The sequence below is a fragment of the Drosophila takahashii genome, chromosome 3R, assembly GCF_030179915.1.
Source record: "Drosophila takahashii strain IR98-3 E-12201 chromosome 3R, DtakHiC1v2, whole genome shotgun sequence".
Taxonomy (NCBI): Eukaryota; Metazoa; Arthropoda; class Insecta; order Diptera; family Drosophilidae; genus Drosophila; species Drosophila takahashii.
Window position 1 is genome coordinate 24,187,114 of NC_091681.1, and position 23,031 is coordinate 24,210,144.

The 23,031-nt window shown below is 38.4% G+C and overlaps 1 protein-coding gene across 3 annotated transcripts in view; it reads left to right on the forward strand.

Annotated features, from left to right (window-relative positions):
• The window catches only part of beat-Vc (beaten path Vc), a 44,693-nt gene that overhangs the window by 10,595 nt on the left and 11,067 nt on the right, over nt 1-23,031 (forward strand). Inside the window, exons 1-4 of one of the 3 annotated variants that reach the window (XM_070216888.1) lie at nt 12,497-13,029; nt 13,998-14,157; nt 16,423-16,631; nt 21,794-21,927. In XM_070216888.1, the coding sequence (XP_070072989.1) occupies nt 13,002-13,029; nt 13,998-14,157; nt 16,423-16,631; nt 21,794-21,927 (531 nt within the window). In that variant the 5' untranslated portion in view covers nt 12,497-13,001. Of the gene's footprint in view, nt 1-12,496; nt 13,030-13,997; nt 14,158-16,167; nt 16,232-16,422; nt 16,632-21,793; nt 21,928-23,031 lie in introns of those variants that run through there. The other 2 variants (XM_017157889.3, XM_070216889.1) reach the window with 2 other exon arrangements.

Sequence of the window (23,031 nt, forward strand, 5' to 3'; positions counted from 1 at the left end):
TGGTAATTACATTTTCTTAGAAAATACTTCAAATTAGTAATACAGAATACGCTTCTATAAAATGTGACTGATGGAAAAATATGTGTGCTCTTTTTAAATTTAATTTCTTCGGCAGCTTCGTTCCCTGAACAAAATAATAATTTTAATTTACATTTTGTTGAGACTTTTAACCAGTTAATTTTAGAAAATGCGTGTGTTTTCCTGTTTACAATTTTTATATATTTCTTACATTTTTGTCGAAGCATTTTCTTTGCGTGTACCTTCTTGCTGTTTTGCGCTGAGGGGCGTGCCTGGCATGTGACATTCGCCGGCATAAATGTCAACAACTGTTTGTTATTGTTGTTGGCCTGTTGGCGTTTGTGTGTTTGTGTTGTTGTTGTTGTTGTTGTTGTAGTTGCATGGCTGTTGCTTTTCCCCTGTATTTGTTGTTGTTGTTGCTGCTGCCGTGGCAAGTGTGACTGCGGCTTTGGCTGTCAACAATGGCTGATGCCAACAATGTGACCGTCATGCCGTGGGCACTTCGTAGCGCCAAGACTTTGCCACTGAAAGCCACTCAAACTTCGCCAAACACCCCATACACTCACACCCCCGCACACACCCGTACACTTACACACTTACGGCACGTTGTTGCGTATACGCCGCGTGGTAATTGTAATTATTCCCGCTATTCAGCCAGATTTGTTAAGCCATTAGGCAACAGGTCGGCCAGCATCCATATTAATGCCATCGCACAGCTGAGACTGCTGTGTGCTCGAGTGGGGAATTCCCGAATAATTAAATTCATTTATGCGAGACCCCGAGCGTAGCACAAACTTTGGCCATAAAAACCCGAAAATAACCATAATAATGATAATGATATCAATAACAACGGGGATTACTTGGCAATAGTTGAGCGCGCTTCATAAAAACCAGCTGTTAATATTTTTCCATTTTCACATCGATTGTATAGTTAAACACCGCAAACACAGCGTCAAAAAAAAACAAATCGGGGGAGAGAAAAAAACGAAAGAAAGAATGGAAAAATGATTTCTGTCTGCGGGAAATGTTAATGACCACATAAAAAATGTAACCCTCCATTTAACACGGTATCTATTGCAAAGTGAATCATAAACAATTAGTTTATCGGGGTATTTTAAGTTTTGCTTTTTCAATTTAAAATATTTCAAGTCTTTCTAAGTACAACAACCGATTAAATTTGCTGTGCAACTTTTATCATACATTTTAAATATATGTTCTTTAACGATTTATTTATCCTGAAATTAAATTGCCTTTCTTTCATTTTAAAGATTTGCATATCACGCTTCATTAGCTAACCAAAAATATATTAAAGTTTAATTTACTTTAAAGAAACCTCTCGACTAAATGCAAATCGTTTTCAACGGAATAATATTTATTTGTACTCGCCACTTGTCCTTTGTTAAATCATTGTTACACGGCCCCGCTTAAAGTTGATCCTTTCCATTTATCAATGGCAGCTCCTTGAACCACTCTAGCTGGGAAATATGATTTATGTGTCCCGCAGCGCTTGACTACTCGCTCCGTCTTCCCCCGATTCCCCACCAAATTTTCCCACAATTTTCCCGGCCAACCCCGCGGCCGTTTGAACTGTCGAAAGTTGTAAGTGTTGCCAAAGCAGCTTGCCGCTGTTGCTACTAAACGAAATCGAAATCGAATGCCATCGTAATGGCCTTTGGGCAGACAACGGGCATAATTTTACACGCAGACTTTCAGACGGAAGGTTGGACGGACGGAAGGACTTGAAGGCCAACGGCTCGTTTGTCTGGCTCAACTTCTTGATCTAAACGGAGAGAAACATTTTCCTAACTTAAGAATATTTATTCATTAAACAGAATTTAAAAAATCTAATCAAATTAGGTAAACAAAACATGGTGTAAAATTGTAAGCGGGTTGGATTTTTATTAACTTTAGTCATGAACCCATATACCCTCTATATAGATCTTTAAAAATAATTATTCCGCAATATAACATTAGTTACGTTAGCAATAAAACTCTACATAAAAAAAACTTTCCAAGAACCTATTTTTATTTATATTTTATCTTTTACAAAAATATGGCTTTTTTCAGTGCATTCCCTTATTAGCAGGCAGAATGAAAATTTGAAATTATAATGCCATCCGGCCGGGCGGCAAAGTTCTTTTGACCAACCAGCCGTCTGATGTCTTGGCGCCGACCCATAAATATAAATTTGATTTTTTTTATATCGCACTTTGATATGTGTGCAGCAACACCAACACTTTGGAAAACTTTTCGCATCTCTTCTCATTTCATCTCCGGCATTGGGATCCTGTTACAGCTGTCGGAAACTAACTGAAAAACACACATACACAAGTCCAATATAAAGAAAATGCCAAAGGAAAAAGCTTTAAATGCCGCTCAAGTTTCATTTGCATCATTTCGATTTGCATTAGTGGCCATAAAATATGTTCAAACTTTGGCAGTAAAATCAAATGGTTTAATTTAAAAAGTCGTTAATTTTATTTACTTCAGTTTGATAGCAGCATATAAATGGAATTATTGTTTCAACGCTCGGTGGAATTATCTTAACAAGTAGTTAAATATACTTTAATGTGGCATGTAATTGATTTTGGGTATTGTCTCGAAGTAAATTGAATTAAATTGATCATATATTTGTCTGCTATTGAAGATTGAAGATGGTTAAAGAGAGAAAGCTTCTAAAGAAAAAAATAAAAATGAATAGTCAAAATGTCGCAAAAGATAAACTAATTTATTTAATCGTTTACATTAAATTTAGATAAAAGTACTAGTAGAAGCTTCTTTCCAGTTTTTATTCAAAAACCAAACGTTTGAGTTACTTAAGATAGATTTAACAAATGAAAGGGCCAAAAAAAAAGGTAAACAACAAGTTACATAACAAATTATCACGAAGTTCATAACACAAGTGGGCGAGAAAGCAATTTCAAGTTTCTGCTAAGCGGTTTATCAATTTGAATCAATTGTGCTGTTCTGTAGCTACCTGCCGAATGCAAAATAATTAAATTCATTTAATCTCTCAAAGATCGCACGTGTGGTAACTTTTTTTCTACAGGCACACACTGGCCTTGGGCATAATGCATTGTTATTTGGAGACGCTCTCAAACTCGGCATGCCAATAGCCGTGAGTTTTGGTTATTTGCCAAAGCTACGACTGCCGTTGACAGTGATTTGCGTTTGGCAAAAACTTTTTCACCATTTTCGCCGCAAGTCGGAAAAATGTCAGAAAAATACTCGGCCCATCCATATGCGTGCTGAGGAAATTTCGAAGGTATGGGTATAAGTGGTATTGCAGAGGGAGCTATTCGAAAAATGGGGGAGAAAAGCGCAAACTTTTTCATTACGCAATTTTTGCGCTTCGCCAGCGTACTACATACGCACCTCGATGCTGCCGGCATAGTGAGGGACTTTTTATCAAAATCACACTCATATATTCAGCTTTGCTTAAAAACTTTTCTAATTCCATTAACGTTACGCACATGCTCAGGCTCCCCATCGTCCTTCCGCACTTTTCATCCTGTCTGTGCCATTGTGGCCGATGAAGTTTTGCGCCCACGTGCATTTGGCCCTGGACAAAAGGACATCACTCAGAGAAATGTGTACTAAAATGCTTTTTAACCTTAAAGCCTCAGAATAAAAAACCTATTTCTTTTTCCTATTTAAAAATTTAATTCTAATTTTAAGTCATTATATCATCATTATTTATTATTAAATAATTTACAATCATTTTAAGTTTGTAATTTTATAATAAACCGTTTTAAACTAAATTTCATATTTTTTTATATAAAATACATTTAAAAAATATATTTAAATAGTAAACATATTAATTTAAAATATTTAATTTAATTTTTTTTTGTATTTTAATAAATATTTATTCCCTCCAAAGATTATAGTTTTTTCCTAGTGCAAGTCATAGAAAACACAGCGCAGATTTTCCGTGACTTTGCAAATTCTGGCAACATTTTTTGGCTCATTCTCCGCTTTAAAGTAAACAAACAGGACAACGTCTATAATGAGCCGTAGTTGCGAACAGATTTCCTCGGTCCGCCGAAAGTCATTTTCTGCCCGGGGGATAAGTTTGGCTTTGTGGTGCGCTTTAATTCTGTTGGGAAAGTTAAACATTTTTTCCACGTCTCATTTCTCAGCCGGATTGCCATGGCGAGGAGCTGGATTTCGGATTTTTGGGTTCCGCTATAATTTGACTTAATTTTTGTTAATAATTATTTTCGCATTTTCGGCATTGCTTGCGGTTGATGGCAGCAGCCAGCGTTGCCCGGGCGAGGGATCAGAGTTAATTAGTTTGTAATTATTATAAATTGAGGATGAATGCTTGTGGCAAGTTTAATTGGATATTTGATGTTTTTAAATTACGCAAAAATGAGCGTAAAATATTAGCGCCAGCCATCTCGCTATCTATATTCTTTATTTTCCTGTAAGCTAGTCCTGGCTGGGGGTAAATTAATTTTTAATGCCTTGGCTTTGTCACTGGGCTCTATATTTATGTTCTGAGCCAAAGCAGCTGCCTTGCGCCCGAGTTGCATGCTTTTTGTGTCATCGACCGCGCTTGTGTCACACGTGCCACGCCCACACCAAGTACAGTGAAACCTTGTGAAAAGTATAGCTGAATAATTATTATAAATGGTGAATATTATTATATGCTTTTTATTTGTAGTGATTTTCTCTTCTGGGATTGAAAAAATATCTCTAAAATGTAGATGAAAAGAGAATATCTACACTGCTTATTTTAAAATCAAACTTGATTATATTTAAACGTAAGAATACAACGATAATTATTATGGTTTGAAATAATTTTAATAGTTAATAAAATAATACTTTCCAAAAATCTATGGAGACTTTACTTAAATATCACTAATTCAAGACTAACGCTCTGCACTTTTTAATGTTGAGTCTAAATAGGGGTTTAACCCTTTGATATTTCACTGTACCCTCAAGTGGAGGGGGCTGAATCGTGTTCGGTTTGTAGAGAGGGTGCCGAACAATTAATCATAATCTCGTGTAGTTGCACAGCCAAGTGCCTGGGCCACGTTCGCAGCAGTTTTTCATAGTAGCGAACAATAAATTTTAGAGCCGCCGGCCGCGTCTTGAGCAGTCATAACTTTGAATCAAGAAAGCCACGTAGCCTTCCTTGTACACCATCACCAGTCTCCTAGTTCTCCACCCCCAACAGAACTCCCAGCTGAGAGGGAAAATATGTTTAAATTTTACTTTAGTTTGCCCCAATCCTGTTATTGTATTATCATTTTCCCTATGTGCCACCGAGCCACGTACATTTGTAATAATTTACCATGAAATATGCTTCGGAGGGTGTGGGACAATGATAAAGTCGTTCGCTTTATTTATCCCCCATTGCTAATTCAATAAGGTGGCAATTGCAGATGACTTCATGCGTGCTAAACTATTTGCAGCCATGAATAACAGACTGTTCTAAGGGTTTCAAAGTAACAAAAGAAAAAGAACAAACTTACCTGTGAATAATCGTTGAAGAAAACATTTTAGTTTTAATTGTGAAACCCTTTTACTTTTAAAACTTTATAAATGTTCAAAAGCTGTTTAAGTGTCATTTCTATATTTTATATGCCTTTTGCCCTAGTGTACTGTCACATTAAATATTCTTCGATTTCTTGTCCAGCACTTTTGTTTAAGTTTTTTTTTTTATTTTTGTAAAAGCTTTTGCTGTCCCCCTGAGTCAAGAGAATACGTGTGGTGACCACACTGAGCCCCATAAGTACGCATCTGTATGCAAAAGTACACAAGTTCGGTTGAAAAACTTGAACCTTTGGTGTTTGTTTTATTGCCAATGATACACACAATTGTTTGTATGCCCTGCCAGTGCGACAAACTCCGTTTTCCTGCTACTGTTTTCATTTACATTCCCATTTTCATTCTCAGTCTCATTTCCCTCTATTGCCCCTTTGCCATCAGCATTACCCAGTTGTTGTCTTTGGATGCCCAAATTGATTCTATTGGCTTTGTTGTGATAAGGTCAGAAGTTAATGTAAATGTTGTGGCCCTGTGCATTGAAACAGTTTGCTGGGGGTTTCGGGCTTCGGGTTTCCAAATTAAAACTTCAAACTTTACTATTCTTTTTGATGTGGCCGAAGGGTCTTTCCCTCTGATAAACTCTGATCAAAGTAAACTGGCACCGGGGAGTCGATCTGCAGAAGAGATATGCAACTTGCTGGCACATGAGCTGGTGTCTGACCAAAAAATAAACAAATGTTTCTGAATGTTGCAAGAGCGACACTTGGATTTCGAGTTCTCAAAGGGAGAATTTAAGCCATCCAGTAATCAAAAAAAAATAAGAAAAATTATCGTGATAACATACAATTTTGTAAGTCTTTATGAACTTCAAGGTTTTAAGCTTTTTTTTTAAATTTAATACTATAAATAAATTTTAAAAATCAATAAGATTTGTTCTGAATGAATTTTTAACTGTAATTATTATTTATTAAATTAATTAAATTATTTTTAAAATATTTCTTAATACCATTTATTCACTGCTCTTTCTGCCTCTGAAGTGAAGTTAAATTTAAAGAGTTAATTTCCTCTCCACTCGTGCCCGACAACCACACACTATTGAAGCAGACACTCGGTCGGTGGATGGAGGAGTCAAACTGAGGCAGCTAACTGACAGCAATGCCGTGTCGATGTCGAGAGCATCCATTCTCCATTCAATCCGCCCGAAGACCTCCATCTCTCCATCTTTCCATCTCCATCTCTCCCCGCTGAACCATAAAAAGCAATGCCTGCTCCTCACTCTGGATCCCGGGATCTCTGTCTCAGTGGTTGGCTTTGGCAAAGTTTTGTGCGTAACATGAAAAACTTCGATAAATTCACAGTTGAAACAATTACCATGAATTTTATCAAAAATGATACGCGCTGTTCGTATCCGACCATGCAGCAACAATATTTTTTAATGCACTTTGGGGGAAAATGAAACGCAAGAAGGATGCCGAGGCAGCTGCTCGGGATAAAGATCTGTTGGGCGGGGCCGGGGAGCGGAGAAGCCCAGTGGAAAGCCAGGAAAAACCAAGAGGAAAACCGAGGGAAATGCCTGACAGATAGACCAGGAGCCAGCGTGAAGTTGCCGGGATGCCTCTGCTGCTGCTGCCTCTGCTGCTCCTCCGTAAAATGTAAGCGCAAAATTGCTTGAGAAAACTTTCTCAACTTTTCAGCTAATATTTGACTTTGGCAAAATAAGCAGACGATGTGGAAAAAACAACGCAGCGACATTGCATCGAATGGGAAAAATATATATTTTCTTAAACATTATGCGACGACATTTGCGCTGATGTGAAAGTATCTTAAGGATACAGAATCCTCCTCCTTCATGACATTCCTTTGCAACGTATGCAGCGGCAGGCCAATGTTTCGATTCGACATTTATGGCTTGCAAAAAAATGGAAAAAAAAGTTCTGAAAAATATTTATGCCAGCACAAAGTTTTAGCCCTAAACGCTGCAATTGAAAATGAACATTAAAATTGATATTGGCCCGCAAGGCGGACAACTTTAATGGCTGTCAATTGCAGGCGAGTGTGCAAAGTTTTTCCCTCTCCATATTTTTTTTTTATTTTATTTTTCTTTTTTTTTAAATTTGTGTAAACTTAATATTTTGTTATTAGTTTTGTGAAAGTGTCCAATGGTTTTTATTCCATTGCAAAAACTCGCTGTGAGCGCCGGCAACTCAAATAGATTTTGAGTAGCTTTTCAGTTTGAGTCGACGTTAAATGAGAAAAGTTTCCCCGAGTGTTTGTTGCAGTTTTTCGTGTAAGTTGGCCGCTACTCCTTCGTGGCAGGTGAAGTGTCCTCTTCTCTGCTTTTATTTTGCTTCTCCTTCCTGTCGTTTTGCCAGCCGTTAATGATCTTTTGACCAACAGTTTAGCATTTTCAACTTTAAAAAAATACGGCATAGAAACACAAATTGAAACTAAATGAAATCATATATTTTTCGACAATGGGCTATTAAAAAGTATGTCAAGAGTTTCAATGTTTTTCTTTTTTTTTTTAACTTAGGTAACTTTTGCTTTTTTGTTTGGCTGGACGTGAACAGCAATTAGCACATGGAAAAAATGTGAAGATTGAAATATGCCAGTCTGCTTGGCCGTTCTTCAGCTTTCGCCCATAACTTCTTCAATTGGCACACTTTTTTCGTCGGATCCATTTCCCCATTTATAGGCCACCGCATCACACTCGGAACTCTCGGCTCCGCCCAGTTTACTAATTTTAGTTTTGCAACTTTTTGTTGTCCGAAGCGAGCGAACAAACAGGCACATATACACACACAATAAATAAACCCCAGCGTCTGTGGAGACCGTAGAAACAAGCAAAACTATGGGACGTGGGAAATCTACTGGTAGCAAAAGCGGTGCCGAAAAAACAAGCGAAAAGTCGGGGAAAAAATTTTTTAAAAATATAGAAAGAAATGGAGGAAAATTAAGAGCAAACAAAAAGGCAAGCGTCGCTCTCCCAGAGCCGAGCATATTGTATTGAGAGTTCGTTTTAATTAAAAGCAAAAGGAACGCCAAGAATGGCAGCGGCAGATTGCGGATTGAAAAAGGTTACTGCAGCGCTAAATTTATAAAAATGATTAAAAAAGTTGCAAAATGCAAAAGGCAGAACAAACAATCACAAAAATTGCACAGAACGGAAATAAATTTAAGCAGAAACCGAATTTGTCAGACAGCGAAAATAGCGGCTGGAAAAATACAAAAAAACTGGACTTTGGGGGGAAAAGTATAAGCGAAACAGGAGCATAAACAATGCATTGCGGAATATTTGCATTGCGTATACGCCATGTAATAAATAAAAGAGGAAGTGGGAATGGAAATGGACGAGTACCAGGACGAGGAGTGCCTGCTCCTTGAGCCCTCCTCGGCCAACTTGGCACCGGCAAACAGTTTCCAACTGAATGGCTTTATATCCAACGACTAGAGCTGCATTTGCCACAGCTGCCAAGGATCTCTGGCCATCCTTGTGGAGTTGCCCTAAGTTTCAGCTCTCCCGAGTCACTTGATACGCTGTCTATTTGAATCATCAAAAGATTTTAAAAATTTACTCGTTTTATGATTAAAATATGGTCCACTATAATATCCTATTTATAAAATATTAACTATACAATCTTTTTTCTTTTAAATAATTAAATAAATTGGAATAAAATATAAAATAATTTATTGGTAAGTTTACTTTTTGGATAATATGTTTATTTATTTTTTGCTTTTTATGTGATCTAATATGTTCGATATTAATAATTTTGCAAAGGAAATTACCGATTCGGTGAACAAAAAGTGTCGTTTTTTCAGCTTCTCCATACCATCATCATCGTCATCTTCGTCTGCATTCAACTTTCAGCTCGTTTGTGCCAGTTTTTCTCGTTTACAGGCTTTTACCTGAAACTATTACCTACTTGCCGGCTGGGTCGGTAGATCCCCTTTCCGTTCAACTTTTTCCGACCCTCTTATATAGCCCGACTAGTTTCCTTCTGCTGCTGCAATCAAGTGTCGACTCGCTGCATCTTATAGTTGCAAGTATGCAGTTTTTTTTAGCTGCTGAGCAGCTGCAGAAAGTTGCTCATCTGATTACATATTTATTCGCAATTTATGCATAATTCTATAACAGTTCAGTTCATTCTCGACTGGCTTTAATCAGCGGAGAAGTAGGAGATAACCTTCCGGAATCGAAGGCATGCCAGAAAACAGGCCCCAGGTAATCCATCAAGGCGTATCATGCTCGACCAACCACCCGAAAACTAAACCCCACCAATCCCCAAGTGTATAAAACTGTCAGGAACTAGCATACACTCACTGCTGCAAGGGAGGCGAAAATAACAAAATAAAACACTTTACCATCCGATACACCACGTTAAAGCCCCTGCTTTAAGACCCACCAGCCAACTATTCGCAAAGCGAAAAAAAAAGATGATGAATCTTTTGTTGTTTGCCCACTCCGAAAGCCTCTAAAAATGTTAACTAAAATACAGGGAGAATATATGGTTTCAGACGAACAGAAGAAAAAAAAAGCGACAAGGAAAGGGAAAGTAAATGTAACCAAGATGAAATGTGCGGAACTCCACCAGCAGCAATAACATGTTGAGCAAAAAATTATGATGGAAATGGGGAGCAGATGGAAATAGGACACGGAAAAGTGGGACAGACTTCGAGAAGCGCAGGCGGAGGGCATTGACAAGCACAAAATGGTCCTGGATCCTGGATCCTGGATGTTTCGCCCAGCATAAAACTAACAAGAAAATTTCGAGGCATGCATTCCATTCGGGGCGTAACGAATCATGTAACTGAGCTCTCACTTCTCGTTTTCTTTAAAATTACGAAAACCAGAAGCAACTGTCGGAAACTAAATGAGAATTGGGGAGAGGAAATGCTTTTAGGCAAATGCTAATCAAACAAGAAACTTTTTGAGAGACTGAAACTGTTGAGACCCAGGGAAGTTAGGCATTAGAAAATGAGTATTTAATCTGTATTAATAATGATTTTGGAAAATGTTCGATAAGTTATTTTGTTCAATGAAAATGGTTAGTAATATTAGTAAGTTTCCGGCTGATCCAAAACAGCTTTTTTACTGAACACTAACGGAATTAATGTATCATCAAAAAAAAGACCGTACCACATGTCAATGTCAACGGGCGATGACAAAGATAAATTCACCCAACACGAGACGAGACGATCTTTCACTTTGCCTGGCCAGTAATGGCCATTAAAAATTTAAATTGGAAAATAGTCTCGAGCTTCTCTTTAAATTTGAAATGTTTTTCTTTTTTTGTGAATTTAATGCGCTGCTAAAAAAAAAAGGAATACACGCCGAGCACAAATGGCGCCAAATTCCGTCCGGCAATCAAGTAAATTCAAAGCAAATTGTCCGCACAATGGCCCAGCCCAAATGTTTGCAACGGTCGGCCATCATGAATGTCCTCGAGGAGACGAAAAGACGAGGATTCGAGGATACGGCAAGCCAACTGCCTAATGCTCATTATTTTGCGCTCGAGAAATTTCTGTCTCGTCACTAATTCATCATTGTTTCGGCACATTAAATCCTTGAACGTCAACGCATTCATTATCTCATCGCATGTGAGCCGAAAGCGGAGGGCAGAGGGTTCTGAGTTCTGAGCCAAAGACTGGGTTTTTGACCAACTCATCGCCGGGCTCACATGCTCAGCTGTCTGTCTGTCATCGGGGCTTCGTCGCCACGGCATGCTTGAGTGATATTAACTGACCGACAATCAGTCAAGGGCAACTGGAGCATCATCGACCAAAGCAAAGTTGGCCAAAAGAGGCTTAGACCAGATTTTCGGCAATCGCGGGAACGGAGACGAAGTGTGGAGCATTCATGTGGCTGGCAAGTTGACCACGAATAGCCCTAGTCATTTTCACAGACATATCCCATTTAACCCTATGTTTGCCTATGTGGTATATTTATGGGGTAACGGAAAAAGAAGGAAAATATCATAAAACGTCTTATTGAATATCCTGCCTCAAAAATAAAATTAATATTTTTAAAAAGAAAAATAAATGGTATCTTTGAAATATTTCTAAAAAAAACTTTCTGTTAATTAACTAAAGGGTTTTGCTGTCCCTTTAAATTAATATTGTAGTTGATAAAGTCTAACTTATTAATTTACCAGAAACTTTTAGTTAGATATTCCTTATCATAACCATCTTAAAACACGCTCTAGCTAGGGTTAATACTCCCCATTTATAGGATGTCTGTGCGGCTTGCATGTTAATTGCTTTCCAGGCTAATCGAATTTTTTGCCTGTCATTATGAGTAATGTGTTTGGGTTGCGCACATAAAGCAATTTGTCGACAAGATTGTGCCGAGTGGCAAATTGCACTAAGCGCCCGACAGTTTAAACTAGTCGGTTTATCCGACATACCGACATAAACAATAAAATCGTTTAAATGTTATCCACCGTTGAATCAGCACAACCATATTAAAAAGCGAAAAAAAATATCCCGACCCAACATAATCGCACATGTCATCTGGCCTTAATTTGCCATGCAAACAAAACATGATTACAAATGGCCAACGAGCATCCAAGGAATAACACCATTTAACGAGATGGCAAAAAAAAACTAACTGATAAACAAAAGTATGCAAATATTTAAAATAGCGAAAGTCAAATCCCCAGCGGCTAAATAATATAACCTACAGAATTCAAGGTTTATATTATTATATTATATTTAAGAATTAATATATAAAATTTTTTATCCTTGGCCTTGGTCGACCGCAATTATTTTATATTTTAACTACATCAAGGACTCGGAATTTCTCGTTGTGTTAAAATAAACTAAACCAAACAAATATTTCTATGAAACTTTATCTAATTTGTATATTTTAATGTCAATGGAATAATGCGTTTCGCAATGCTTTAATTCTATTATTGTTAGGAATGCAAACTGTGTCACGCAGATTAGTCATCGCTTCGTCTCCTTGGGGACGAATATCATCCGTAGTTGTCGTGGCAATAAATTCACGGCATCCGGCGGGGGTCGCCAGAAAAAGTCATATTACATCGCTAATTTATGTAGCACATAAGTTAATTTCTGTTTGTCTGTTATTTGTTGTAATTAGCCGACGTTCAAGCCGTTGTCCCAGGGGCCATTAAAACTCGTCCCTGGCCGCCGGAAAAGCTCCGGCACATAAACAAACGAAAAACTGTTGCTTCCGCTGGCTGCGTGTGAAAAAAGAGGAGAGATATAGTCGTACTTTATGTACGAGAAGAGATGACCGTAGTCCGGGCTAATTATTTTGTCGGTCAGCCAAAGTTCATAGTTCACATGCCACAAACATCGCGCGAAAGGGGCCAAAAGCACCGCCCACTCGTCGCTGGTCCGTTAGTATAATTTTTATTATCAGGCCAAGTAATATAAACTTAATTAATACCCACGTCGGCCGGCGGGTCGGGCATTTGATTCATGGCCTGCATTTGCGGGGCCCGGCTTAAATGCAATAATGGATGTGGCGACGCGGAATAAAAATAAAAGGTAGATGTATAAAAATGTGCAAAGTACGACCGCACAAAGTGTGAAGGCGTAAAGGTCGAGCTATGGGTCAGCCTCCAAAGTCAAGGCATTAACGACGCCGACCCTTTTGTCACCTCCGCTTTCGGAAAAGGGTTTTTTTTTGGTACACTGTAAGAAGTGCTCTGGAAAAACTTTGGTAACGATTTTTAAAAAATGCTTAAAAGATGGGAAAAAATGGGATTATAATTTCGTTTCTAAAAGCTTTGACTTTAAACTTCTTTTAAATACTGAATATTTATATCCCAACATTTAATTTCAACATTTTCACATTTTATACAACTCTCACACCTCCGCATTCAAGTAAGTTAAAATCAAAAAAACAAAATCACTTTTCAAACAATAAAATCCCTGCGGATAGCGAAACAAAATCTATTATTTTAAGTTCTTCATGTGCTGGCCAACCTGCCCTTCCCCGAATCGAATCCCCCATTCATCCGCCCGCGTGGCAGGTTCGCACTTATCAACAGCTTACCGAATAATACCAATGGAATCGCTTCCCGTTTTGGTTGCATTCAGTGATGGCTAAAAAGCGGAACTATAGCCATGGCTTTTATTTGATTTATGACCAATGTAATATAATTCTAAAAAAATATACTACAAATATTTCAGCCTTTTACATTTTTGGTTAAAATAAATAAAGATACAAAATTAAGTTGAAAAATTAAAGATCTACCCTAATAAAGTATACAAATATAATTTAAATATATTAGTAATAAAACGTATTTATATTAAAAAAAATTGTTATACGATTTTTCAAGTACTAAAAAAGTATTTCATAAAAACAATTATATAGTCACTATGTGTAAATACAAAAAGTATTTAATTATTAGACAAGCTTATAGCTGAACTATAAGATAATGTTACTATATTTATTATACCTGATTTTCTCTTAATAACACTGAGTTGCACTGGTTGTATTGTCGTTGCAGGAATGGCGCCCGTGCCCGCGGAGGGATTGCACCTGTCCAACCTCTCCGTTCCGCGCATTATCGACGTGGCCCAGAAGGCGAAGCTCTTCTGCAGCTACGCGATGGGCAATCGGACCCTGAACTCCGTCAAATGGTACAAGGATGGCCTCGAGTTTTTCAGGTGAGCCAACCAACCGGCTGTGGCCGTAGAGCAAATAAAATTGGTCTATCCGCCCCGAACACGGAACGTCGAACTCCGAACCCCCGAAACCCCGACCATAAAAATATTTTTCGGCATTCAGTTTGAAATAATAAAATGTCGCCAGGGAGCCCCGCAGATTGGGAGTTGCGAAATGTGCCGGCGCATTCATGCAGATTTTATGGCGCAAATTGAAAACGTCATGAAACTGCAACACTGTCCGCAACAAAGTAAAGTCCCCGTTCCCAAAAAAAAAAAATAAAAACAAAATAATGGAAGTGGGCTGGGTCGCTTGAAAGTGTCGCAACTAATTTAAATGCTTAATTGAAATGGATTTTTATGGCCCGCCTGCAATTGCGGCCAGGTGACGCTGCCATATCGGGTCCAAATATGTGCGAAGAGGGCTTTTTATTTAACTGGCTTAATTGTTGCACATTGCCGCATATATCCCATATATACCATATATCCCAGAACGTGAAGAACCGGCGACCGTAGCCCAGATCCATGCTATCCATGCTCTCCATCCGGGACTTAATCGAGCGTGAAATTTTTAACAAAGGTGTGTGTTTGGGGCATTACAATTCTTTTTTAATGTTTTGGTTATTGATTTTTAAAGCCCGCTACAAATATGGTGATGTCAGGCAGCGAAAAAATATTATTTATGCCAAATATCAGAACCATTTACGGTTTATGGGCTTTGCCAAATGGTCGGACACGCCCACATGGGCAAAAACACTTGCATTTATACAACTCATAATCTGTTCTCGAAAAAACTTAAATGTTTATTTGTATTTTTACAAAATAAATGTCTACAGGTTGGAGGATTTGTGAGGAACCAGTCCTTGCTTAAATTAACTATTATTATTTATTTTTTTAAAAAGCAATGTCAATTAAATAAAAAAATAAATAAATTAAAGTTTTTAATAACATTGCTCCCGTAATAAATTTTCAACTTTATTTAAGCTTAATCAATTCTTTAGATATTTACTAATTCAAAGTATATTTATTGCTAGAATTTAGATTTATTTCTTTATAGCTTAGTGCACTTTCCCAACCACGCCCCCCGGCAAAAAGACTCCATGTAAATTCGAAGCGTTTTGGCGACCACATTCGATTGGCATGCCCAGTTCCAAATTATTGTTTTTGACATATTCGCGAGGGGCGTGGCAGTTCAGGACAGTTGTGGCAGATGGGGGCGGATTCTGGGGATGCCTTCCCAGTAATTTACTGCCGTAGGCAGTTGGCTTTTATCAATTACGCTTTTGTGTGAACGTTTTGATTGTGCGGTCTGCACTCGGCTTCAATTATTCATGTGCATTTGACACTGCGGTTGCTTCCATCTGTAACAAAAAACGCCACAAAAGATACACGCATTTCGAGTGTAATTCTGAATTTGTTCGGCCGTGCCTTTCTATTTGTTAAATTAAGTGTTTACGAACAACAAATCGACCTAACAATCCTAACAAAGCCCTCAGTAAGAAACCGTACAAAAAAAAGGTTTTAATTGCGGTTTTTATAATTAATATTGCACGGACCACTTGTTCATATACTGCGCAAATAAAATAAACTAGTTCAAATTTGATAATAGCTCTTGAAGAATATATAATCGCTTAAAATCTCCTGTGAAACTTTTAGATAGGTAATAAAAAATAAATAATATAACTTAAATATTGTTAATCATTTTCTAGTGAATTAAATCTATGTCATGTCATGTTATTTAAATTTGAATCCAACCATCATTGTTGTCTAAGTTTTACTAAAGAATCTTATGGAATACTGATTGCCCTAAGCTCAATATTAAAATGCCGATGTATTAAATTCCCTTCAGATTATTTCTCATCTCTCAGCACATTTCCGATTCGAAGCGATTCAAAACGATTTTCCCCAATCGCCACGCTAATTGCTGTAATCAAATGCAACATTCCCTACATGCATATGTATATGAATGGTATTTGAATTCGCATTCGAATTTGAATTTTATTTTAGCTTTGAAGAGAATGCCGGGCTGAGTGGAAATGCATATTATTCATAATAAAATCGACAGCCCGGCCAAAAAGTAGATACAATTCGAGGAGAGCTGCAGATGCAGCTGAAACTGAAATGGAAACCAAAAAATATTTCTTTTTTAGCATGATTCGCTCATCAATATTTCATGGTTTCGGTTTTGCGCAGCACTCGAACTCAAGCAGCAGACTTCCGTTCTCTCCCTCTCTTTCTAACGCTGTGTTGCCATCTCTTTCTTTGCAGATACTCGCCACTAACGCCGCCGACAACAAATTGGTTTCCCGTTAAAGGTGTCACCATCGCCGACGGTTCGCCGCATTGCAATCAATTCATCTGCAACGTGGAGCTGGAGAAGCTCAGCGCCCACTCTTCGGGGCAATACAGGTGCGAGGTGTCCGGCGATGCGCCCGAGTTCAAGCTGATCGATCAGACGGCCAATATGACAGTCGGAGGTAGGTCCACAAATGATCCCCTGCCAGTGCCCCTGGCCTCACACAGTGGGCAAAGACACTACAAGACCCCAATAAAAACTAAACAAGCAGATACTGGTTCTTACTCAAAGAATCTAAAAAAAAAAAAGATTTAACCTTTTTCTCAATTTAGACTCAAAAATAAACCAAATTTTACCAAAACAAATTATGAATTTTCAGACTGTGGAATGCCCTTTGAAAATATATGTTTTTTAGGCCAGGATCCAATAAAAAAACCAATTTATTAAATTAGTAATATCAAATTAAAGTAAAGCCTTTTATAATATTTAATATTTTATAATATCCGTTATCCCTTTAATATAACACAACCAACCTAAATATCTGCTTTAAATCGCACACACAAACAACCTCCATTGTCCAATAGCCCTTTCTCTAAACTGTGTAATTTTTGTAGCTGTCTTTGATTTATGTTTTGCAACAGAAAGACAACAAATTATGTGCAATTTTGCAAACACTTAATAAAATTATAAATGGTCCTTGCACGGCCACCAGAATTCGGTGTCGGGAGTTCAGGCGGCAACTCCTTTCCATTTATCAATGCCACACCGGCGGAGTGTTTTCCGGGCGGATTGCGGAGGGAATCACGGATTACAGGATACGGATATATGGGGGTGGGGCAATGTACGGGGCAGGAGGATGTAGGGTCGCATGGCCGCGGGGTCGCAGGGTCGCGGGGTCGCGAACCTAGGCCAGTAGGCAGTTCAGAAGGGCGTCGCATAAACGCTGGAAAATTGTGACACGCGTCAGCCATTTGTATGAGTAATGATTGTTAATAAATCCCGACCATCTCCCATCAGCCCAAAACGTTCAGCCTGCCTGTACAGTGAACACCCCAACCGAACGCCCCGCTGCGCCACCTGCCGCTCTAGTGAACAAATTCAACTCAATTGTGAGTTTTGTACGAATCAATTTATAATCTACAATGCGCGGTCGTTTGCCGTTGTCACGTGCTGGGCCTACACAACAACAATAGCTACACGGCTAGAGAAATGGCACAAAATACAACAAATATACCAAATAGCAGGACCAACTCGTTTGCGGCACTTGTAGTTGGGTTTGTTAACGTCAACGCCGCACCGCCGAACCACCGCACCACCGAAAGCCGCTGGCAACGCATCGCCCACCATTTTGATTTCGCTTTGATTGGCAGCGTACATGACGATGATTCCGCCCAGCACCCAACACTCTCGACTACACTGAAAGAATTTCACATTTTCAAATACTTTTTTCAAATCTTCTTCAGATTAAATTAAGTTTTTTTTAATAAAAAGTGGTTCTTCGCTTTGCAGAAAGTGTAGAATAGAAATAAAATTAGTCGATTCCCAGTTTTTGTAATTTTAACTTGTCTAAAAAGTATACAAATAATTTTTAAAATATTTTAACTGAGTTCCATTTATAGTTGTTAATAGTGGTGCCTTTTTTTTTACTTATATCTAAACAGGTACTCAACATTGCAAAGATTTAATTTTTTTTGTTGTACATGAATCTAAGAGTTTAAGATATTCCAGCTTTTTTTGTTGCATATGAAACTTAGAATTTTAGATATATTTTCTGGGTGTAACAATGCCCCTTTTTCCCCCTTTTTCTGTGTGGTTGATTGCGGCCAGGAGGAAGATCCGTCAGGCTGGCAGGCAGTCGGCAGTCAGTCAGACTTTCGGTCGCTGGGCTGGCTCTACTTTGAAATTCAAATCAATTGATTTCGGTCCAAATGGAAATGGCCTGCTTATGTCTTTTGTTTCTAGTTTCTATGCGGCTCAAAATGATTTATTTGTCGCAATTTCGCCGCTCAGCGATTTGTCTCCTTTTGTAGCCGGCAATACTCCGTACATAGATGGTAACTGGATGGCCCGGGGCGTCGAGCTACGAGCTTTGAGTGGGTTTGCTTTTGGGTTCGGTTTTGTGGGCGTCTTATTTATTGACGTTACTTTAAGAGATATTGATTTGCATAATGCGCACTTAGGCATTTGTTTACGCGTAACAATCAAATTTGAATTCGCATTTTCGTATTTGTATTGCGTCTTTAATTGGATGTTCGGCAGAGGGCAGACTGTTTGTGTGCTCGCTATTTGCATGTCAATTTGACTTTTATCTATTCGGCGTACTTAAATAGACAAAGTAAGCCATGCTCAAGTGGTTGTACATGGAAATCCCAGTGGCTAGATTAAGTGCCAGTCTGCAGGACGAGCTTACTGGAAACGTGGAGGGTTTTCCTTTCGCTCCCCCATTCGCCCCCTCACCTGATGATAGGGTTTCCCTTGCCTTTTGCCACAATTGTAGATTCTCGATTATTAGTTGGCAATTATTTATGGTTTCGTGATTTATGGTGATTGATTGGGAATTGGGAGATATTGAAATAAGTGCAGCAGCTCAAGTGCATAAACTCAATCGATTCGAAATGATTATTTATTTGACCTTTCAAATAAGTAGAGATATTATAAGTTTTTGAATTTTGGATTGCTAAGTGTTTGTTATAAAATATATTGTTATAAATATTATTTAAAATGTATTTAAAATTACCTGATTTATATATTTTTTAAAGTTTTTTATTGCAATACTTTGGACTGAAACTCTTCATATTTTCTTCCACTATTTTCCCGAATCCCCTGCTCTTTTCTACTCCAGTTTAGGTCCACAATATACGCAATTCAAATAAAACCTTTGCGAGATAATAAAAGGAAGAGCAGACCATATAATCACAGTGGCTGCATTGTCCCACGAGCGATGAGTGCCTTTGGCATATGCCAGCGTCAGTGGCCAGTTGGTTTCGTCATTTTAATTTATATACATATAAACCCAGAGAATGAACTGGGCAACAACAACAGCAAAAAATAAATACAATGCCACGAGGGGCAAGAGCCAAAACAAAATAAAGCCAACCAGCCATGGCATCAAACGAGATAGCGGCAAACTTTAAAGTCCTCTTTGGGCAGAACAATGTGTCCGTGTGCGGGGAAAGCAGGGAAATGCGGGAAAAGCGGGGAAAGTGTTCGGAAAAGTGTGGTTAAAGGGGGAATTGGATGCACGTAGTTTTAGCTGGTGTCGCCTGTTTTTTGTTTCAATGAAGGCGAAGCTGTTGACAGACCAACAATCGACTTGGGAATTTTGTCACTAAAGTGCCATCGCCATCGTAACCACCTTAAAAACTTTGTCACAACAACATCGGCCCGAGAGCACTCTCTCTCGATTTTCAAACAGCCATCACCCAGGACGCTTTGAGGATGCCCAGAAACGGAAACAGGACCAGGGACACACAGGGATTCAGGGATCCACGGAAACAAACGGGAGACGCACAGGAGAACAGGATCAGGCCCGGGGGTTCGGTTTGAGGTTTGCTTTAAACTTTTGCCTGGCAAATATTTTGTCGCTTAGCTGCGTGCCGTGTGTCATCACACTGATTAACTTTGCCAAGTTTGCACAGCTCACCAGTGGGCCGGGAAATGCCAGGATACGCCGGGATACGGCAGGACATCCCGGTCCACATACACTGACCATAAAACGGCAACTGAGCCGCACTTAATTACTTCGGAGATTTGCCGCATTTTTAGGTACAAGCTGCTTACGCTTTTTTTTACGTTTTCCACTGAAAGAAAGGTCATTGTTTTAAATGCGACTAGCAGTACTCTTTTAAAACTAATAAGTTATTTAAAATTAAATATCGTTCAAATAAATATTTAGTAGCACAAAAAAATTAAAAATTATATATAAATTAAACAAGTATACAATGATGTAGTATGGAAATTTAAAATCTTTTATAAATCATATAGTTCAGTTTTTAATTTTTAATGCACACCTTTAATTGAAGGAAAATATTTCGGCTATACAAGTAACCTTTGAATTAATCCATTTTAAAATATTAAGTCTCGACGATTTTTTTTCATTTTTAAATGTCAATCCTTAAGTCTCTTTTGGTATTTTAATGCGGGGTTCATCATTCGAGGTTAGATTGCCCTTTAAAGTAAACACACTCTCCAAAATTGTTACACCTGTCCAGACTGGAAATCCTCAGCTTGTTTTTTTGGCCCGTTTAGCTTCGTTTAGCATTCCAACAACACAATTTTTGCACCCCAAAAACTGACTTTCCTTTGTATTTTTTGGTTTTCAGAGGGGCGGTTTTCCCTCTTCTCCGGTGTGTGTGTATTTTTTCAATCTTGTTTCTGGTGGTTTACTAGTACTTGGGTATACTACATTGCCATTTTTGGTTTATTTACCCTAGTTGATTGCTTTGTTTTCGTTGAATTTTCATTTTTGCTGCTTTTGTTTCGCCCGCAATGCAAGTCACACAATTGGGGGCGGCAAATGGGGCAAAGGGGGCGTGCCACCAGGCACAACATGGCCGCAATCATCAACTTCAACTCCGGATTCTGTCCGTCAGTCCCGTCCCCCAGTCCTCGGTCCCTCCGACCCGTAAGTTGTACTTGAAACAGGTCAGAAACTTTCCACCAAAGTGGTTTGTATTAAGTCAATTAAAAAGTTTACAGTCCTGCTGACTGCCTGACTTCTGATTCCCACCCTCCTACACCCCCCTTGATTTTCCCACCCCACCCACTCCCGCCGTCCATTGTCTCAGGAGGCCTTGGAGGTCCTTAGCATATTTCACAAATTTCCCACAACAACATTTATTTGGATGCGGGATTTGTTGTTGCCTTTGCGGTAATGGGAAGAGGAAGCGGAAAGAAAAGGGGGTCCTTCGCCATAAACTAAATTACGCTTGTTTTCATCAAAAAACTTTGTCCTGTGCAATTATTTGTTAAGATTAATTAACACTTCAAATAAATATTTGGTGTTGGCGTGTCGGTAATTGTCTAAGAGCCGGCTATACTTTGCCGCATAGCATGCATTTCTGCAGGAACTAAGCTTGGATTTCATTCCGACTTTGGTCGCTCTAATTGGGATAAGTTTGGTGCCCGAATAGCATTATGCATTTGCCGGCAGAGTTGGATACCAAAAATGTACTACGGCCAACGTAGAAATAAAATGAAACTTTATCCTCTTGTGGCAAATGGAAAACGGATGACCTTTAATTTCTGGTGGATTAAAATCATTAGGAAAAATGTTTATACTTTCTAAATTATTTTTGTTTCATTTATAATTTAAATGCTAAATTTCTTTTGAATACATTTCAGTGCTACCCAAATTTGATCCCTATATATCGGGCGTGCGGCATGCCTACAAATATCACGACTATCTGGTGGCCAACTGCAGTTCAGAGATGTCCAGTCCGATGGCCAAATTGATGTGGTACATAAACAACAAAACGGTAAGTGAAGGAAAACTAATTCAATAAAAAAAGAAATACAATTAAGATAAAAAAAATAATTGTATAGTTTTTATATGAGTAAATATTATCTTTAGACAATTGACTTTAAATGTTCATATCCAGCAATAGTGAATTGAAATATTTTAACTTTTATTAATTAGCTTTCTCATATTTATTTTTCTTTGTTAAATATTTTACTGTGCCTAAAATAATTCCGAGTGTATCAAGGTGACTTCATTGCCTGTTTGGACTGTGTGTTAGGTCAGTCAGTCAGTCATCTCGTCCTGGTCATCGAACTTGTCCAAATGTGTAGTAGACAGCACCACGAAAGTGAAGGATTGGCATACACACTCGGATGCTGTTACTAAAATTAATATAAGATGTAGCCGGCAGCAACGGTCTGGAGCCTCGGGTTGCCTCTTGGTTCTAGACCTACGCTCACTAAGTTATGGGAAACCTAGTGTATAGAAAGATTCGGTTTCGTGCACTTCTAGCATTGCTCTGTGCTAAGCTCGTCGGATTGTCGTGGGTCTTCCTCGTCTTTTCCATAACGCGTGCTGTACTACGTGAAAAAGTTTTAAGTGCACTAAACGGTATCTACAAGGCTCAACAAAAATGAATGGGTGTACACGGACTATGGGTACACGGACGGACATTGTAGGCAAACGCAGATCACGAAATACTGGAAGTTAGGGTGGCTTGATGTTATTCGCCCCCTTTCTGTACCCTCCCTACCATGATAACGCGTGAGATATTGTTGACGGTTATCCCTTATTCAATGTTTATTGGTTCATTACATTTTCAATTCATATAGCTCCAGCATTGTGTGTTCAATCACGAACCTAGATTTACAAAACTATTCAAACATAGTTGAAATATTTACCATAATTAACAAAAGATCATTAAATTCAATCATAATTTCAATACAACTTCAATTCTCTCTTTTCAATACCAAACTCAATTCCGAATTACAGATAATTGCTACACTGACTTCATAACCTTCCGTCTAATATGCACACACAATAATAATACCATTCAAATATATCGGTAAAAGTCAGGAAATCAATATAGTGGTTTAAAGATCTCACTTACGCAAAAACTCCG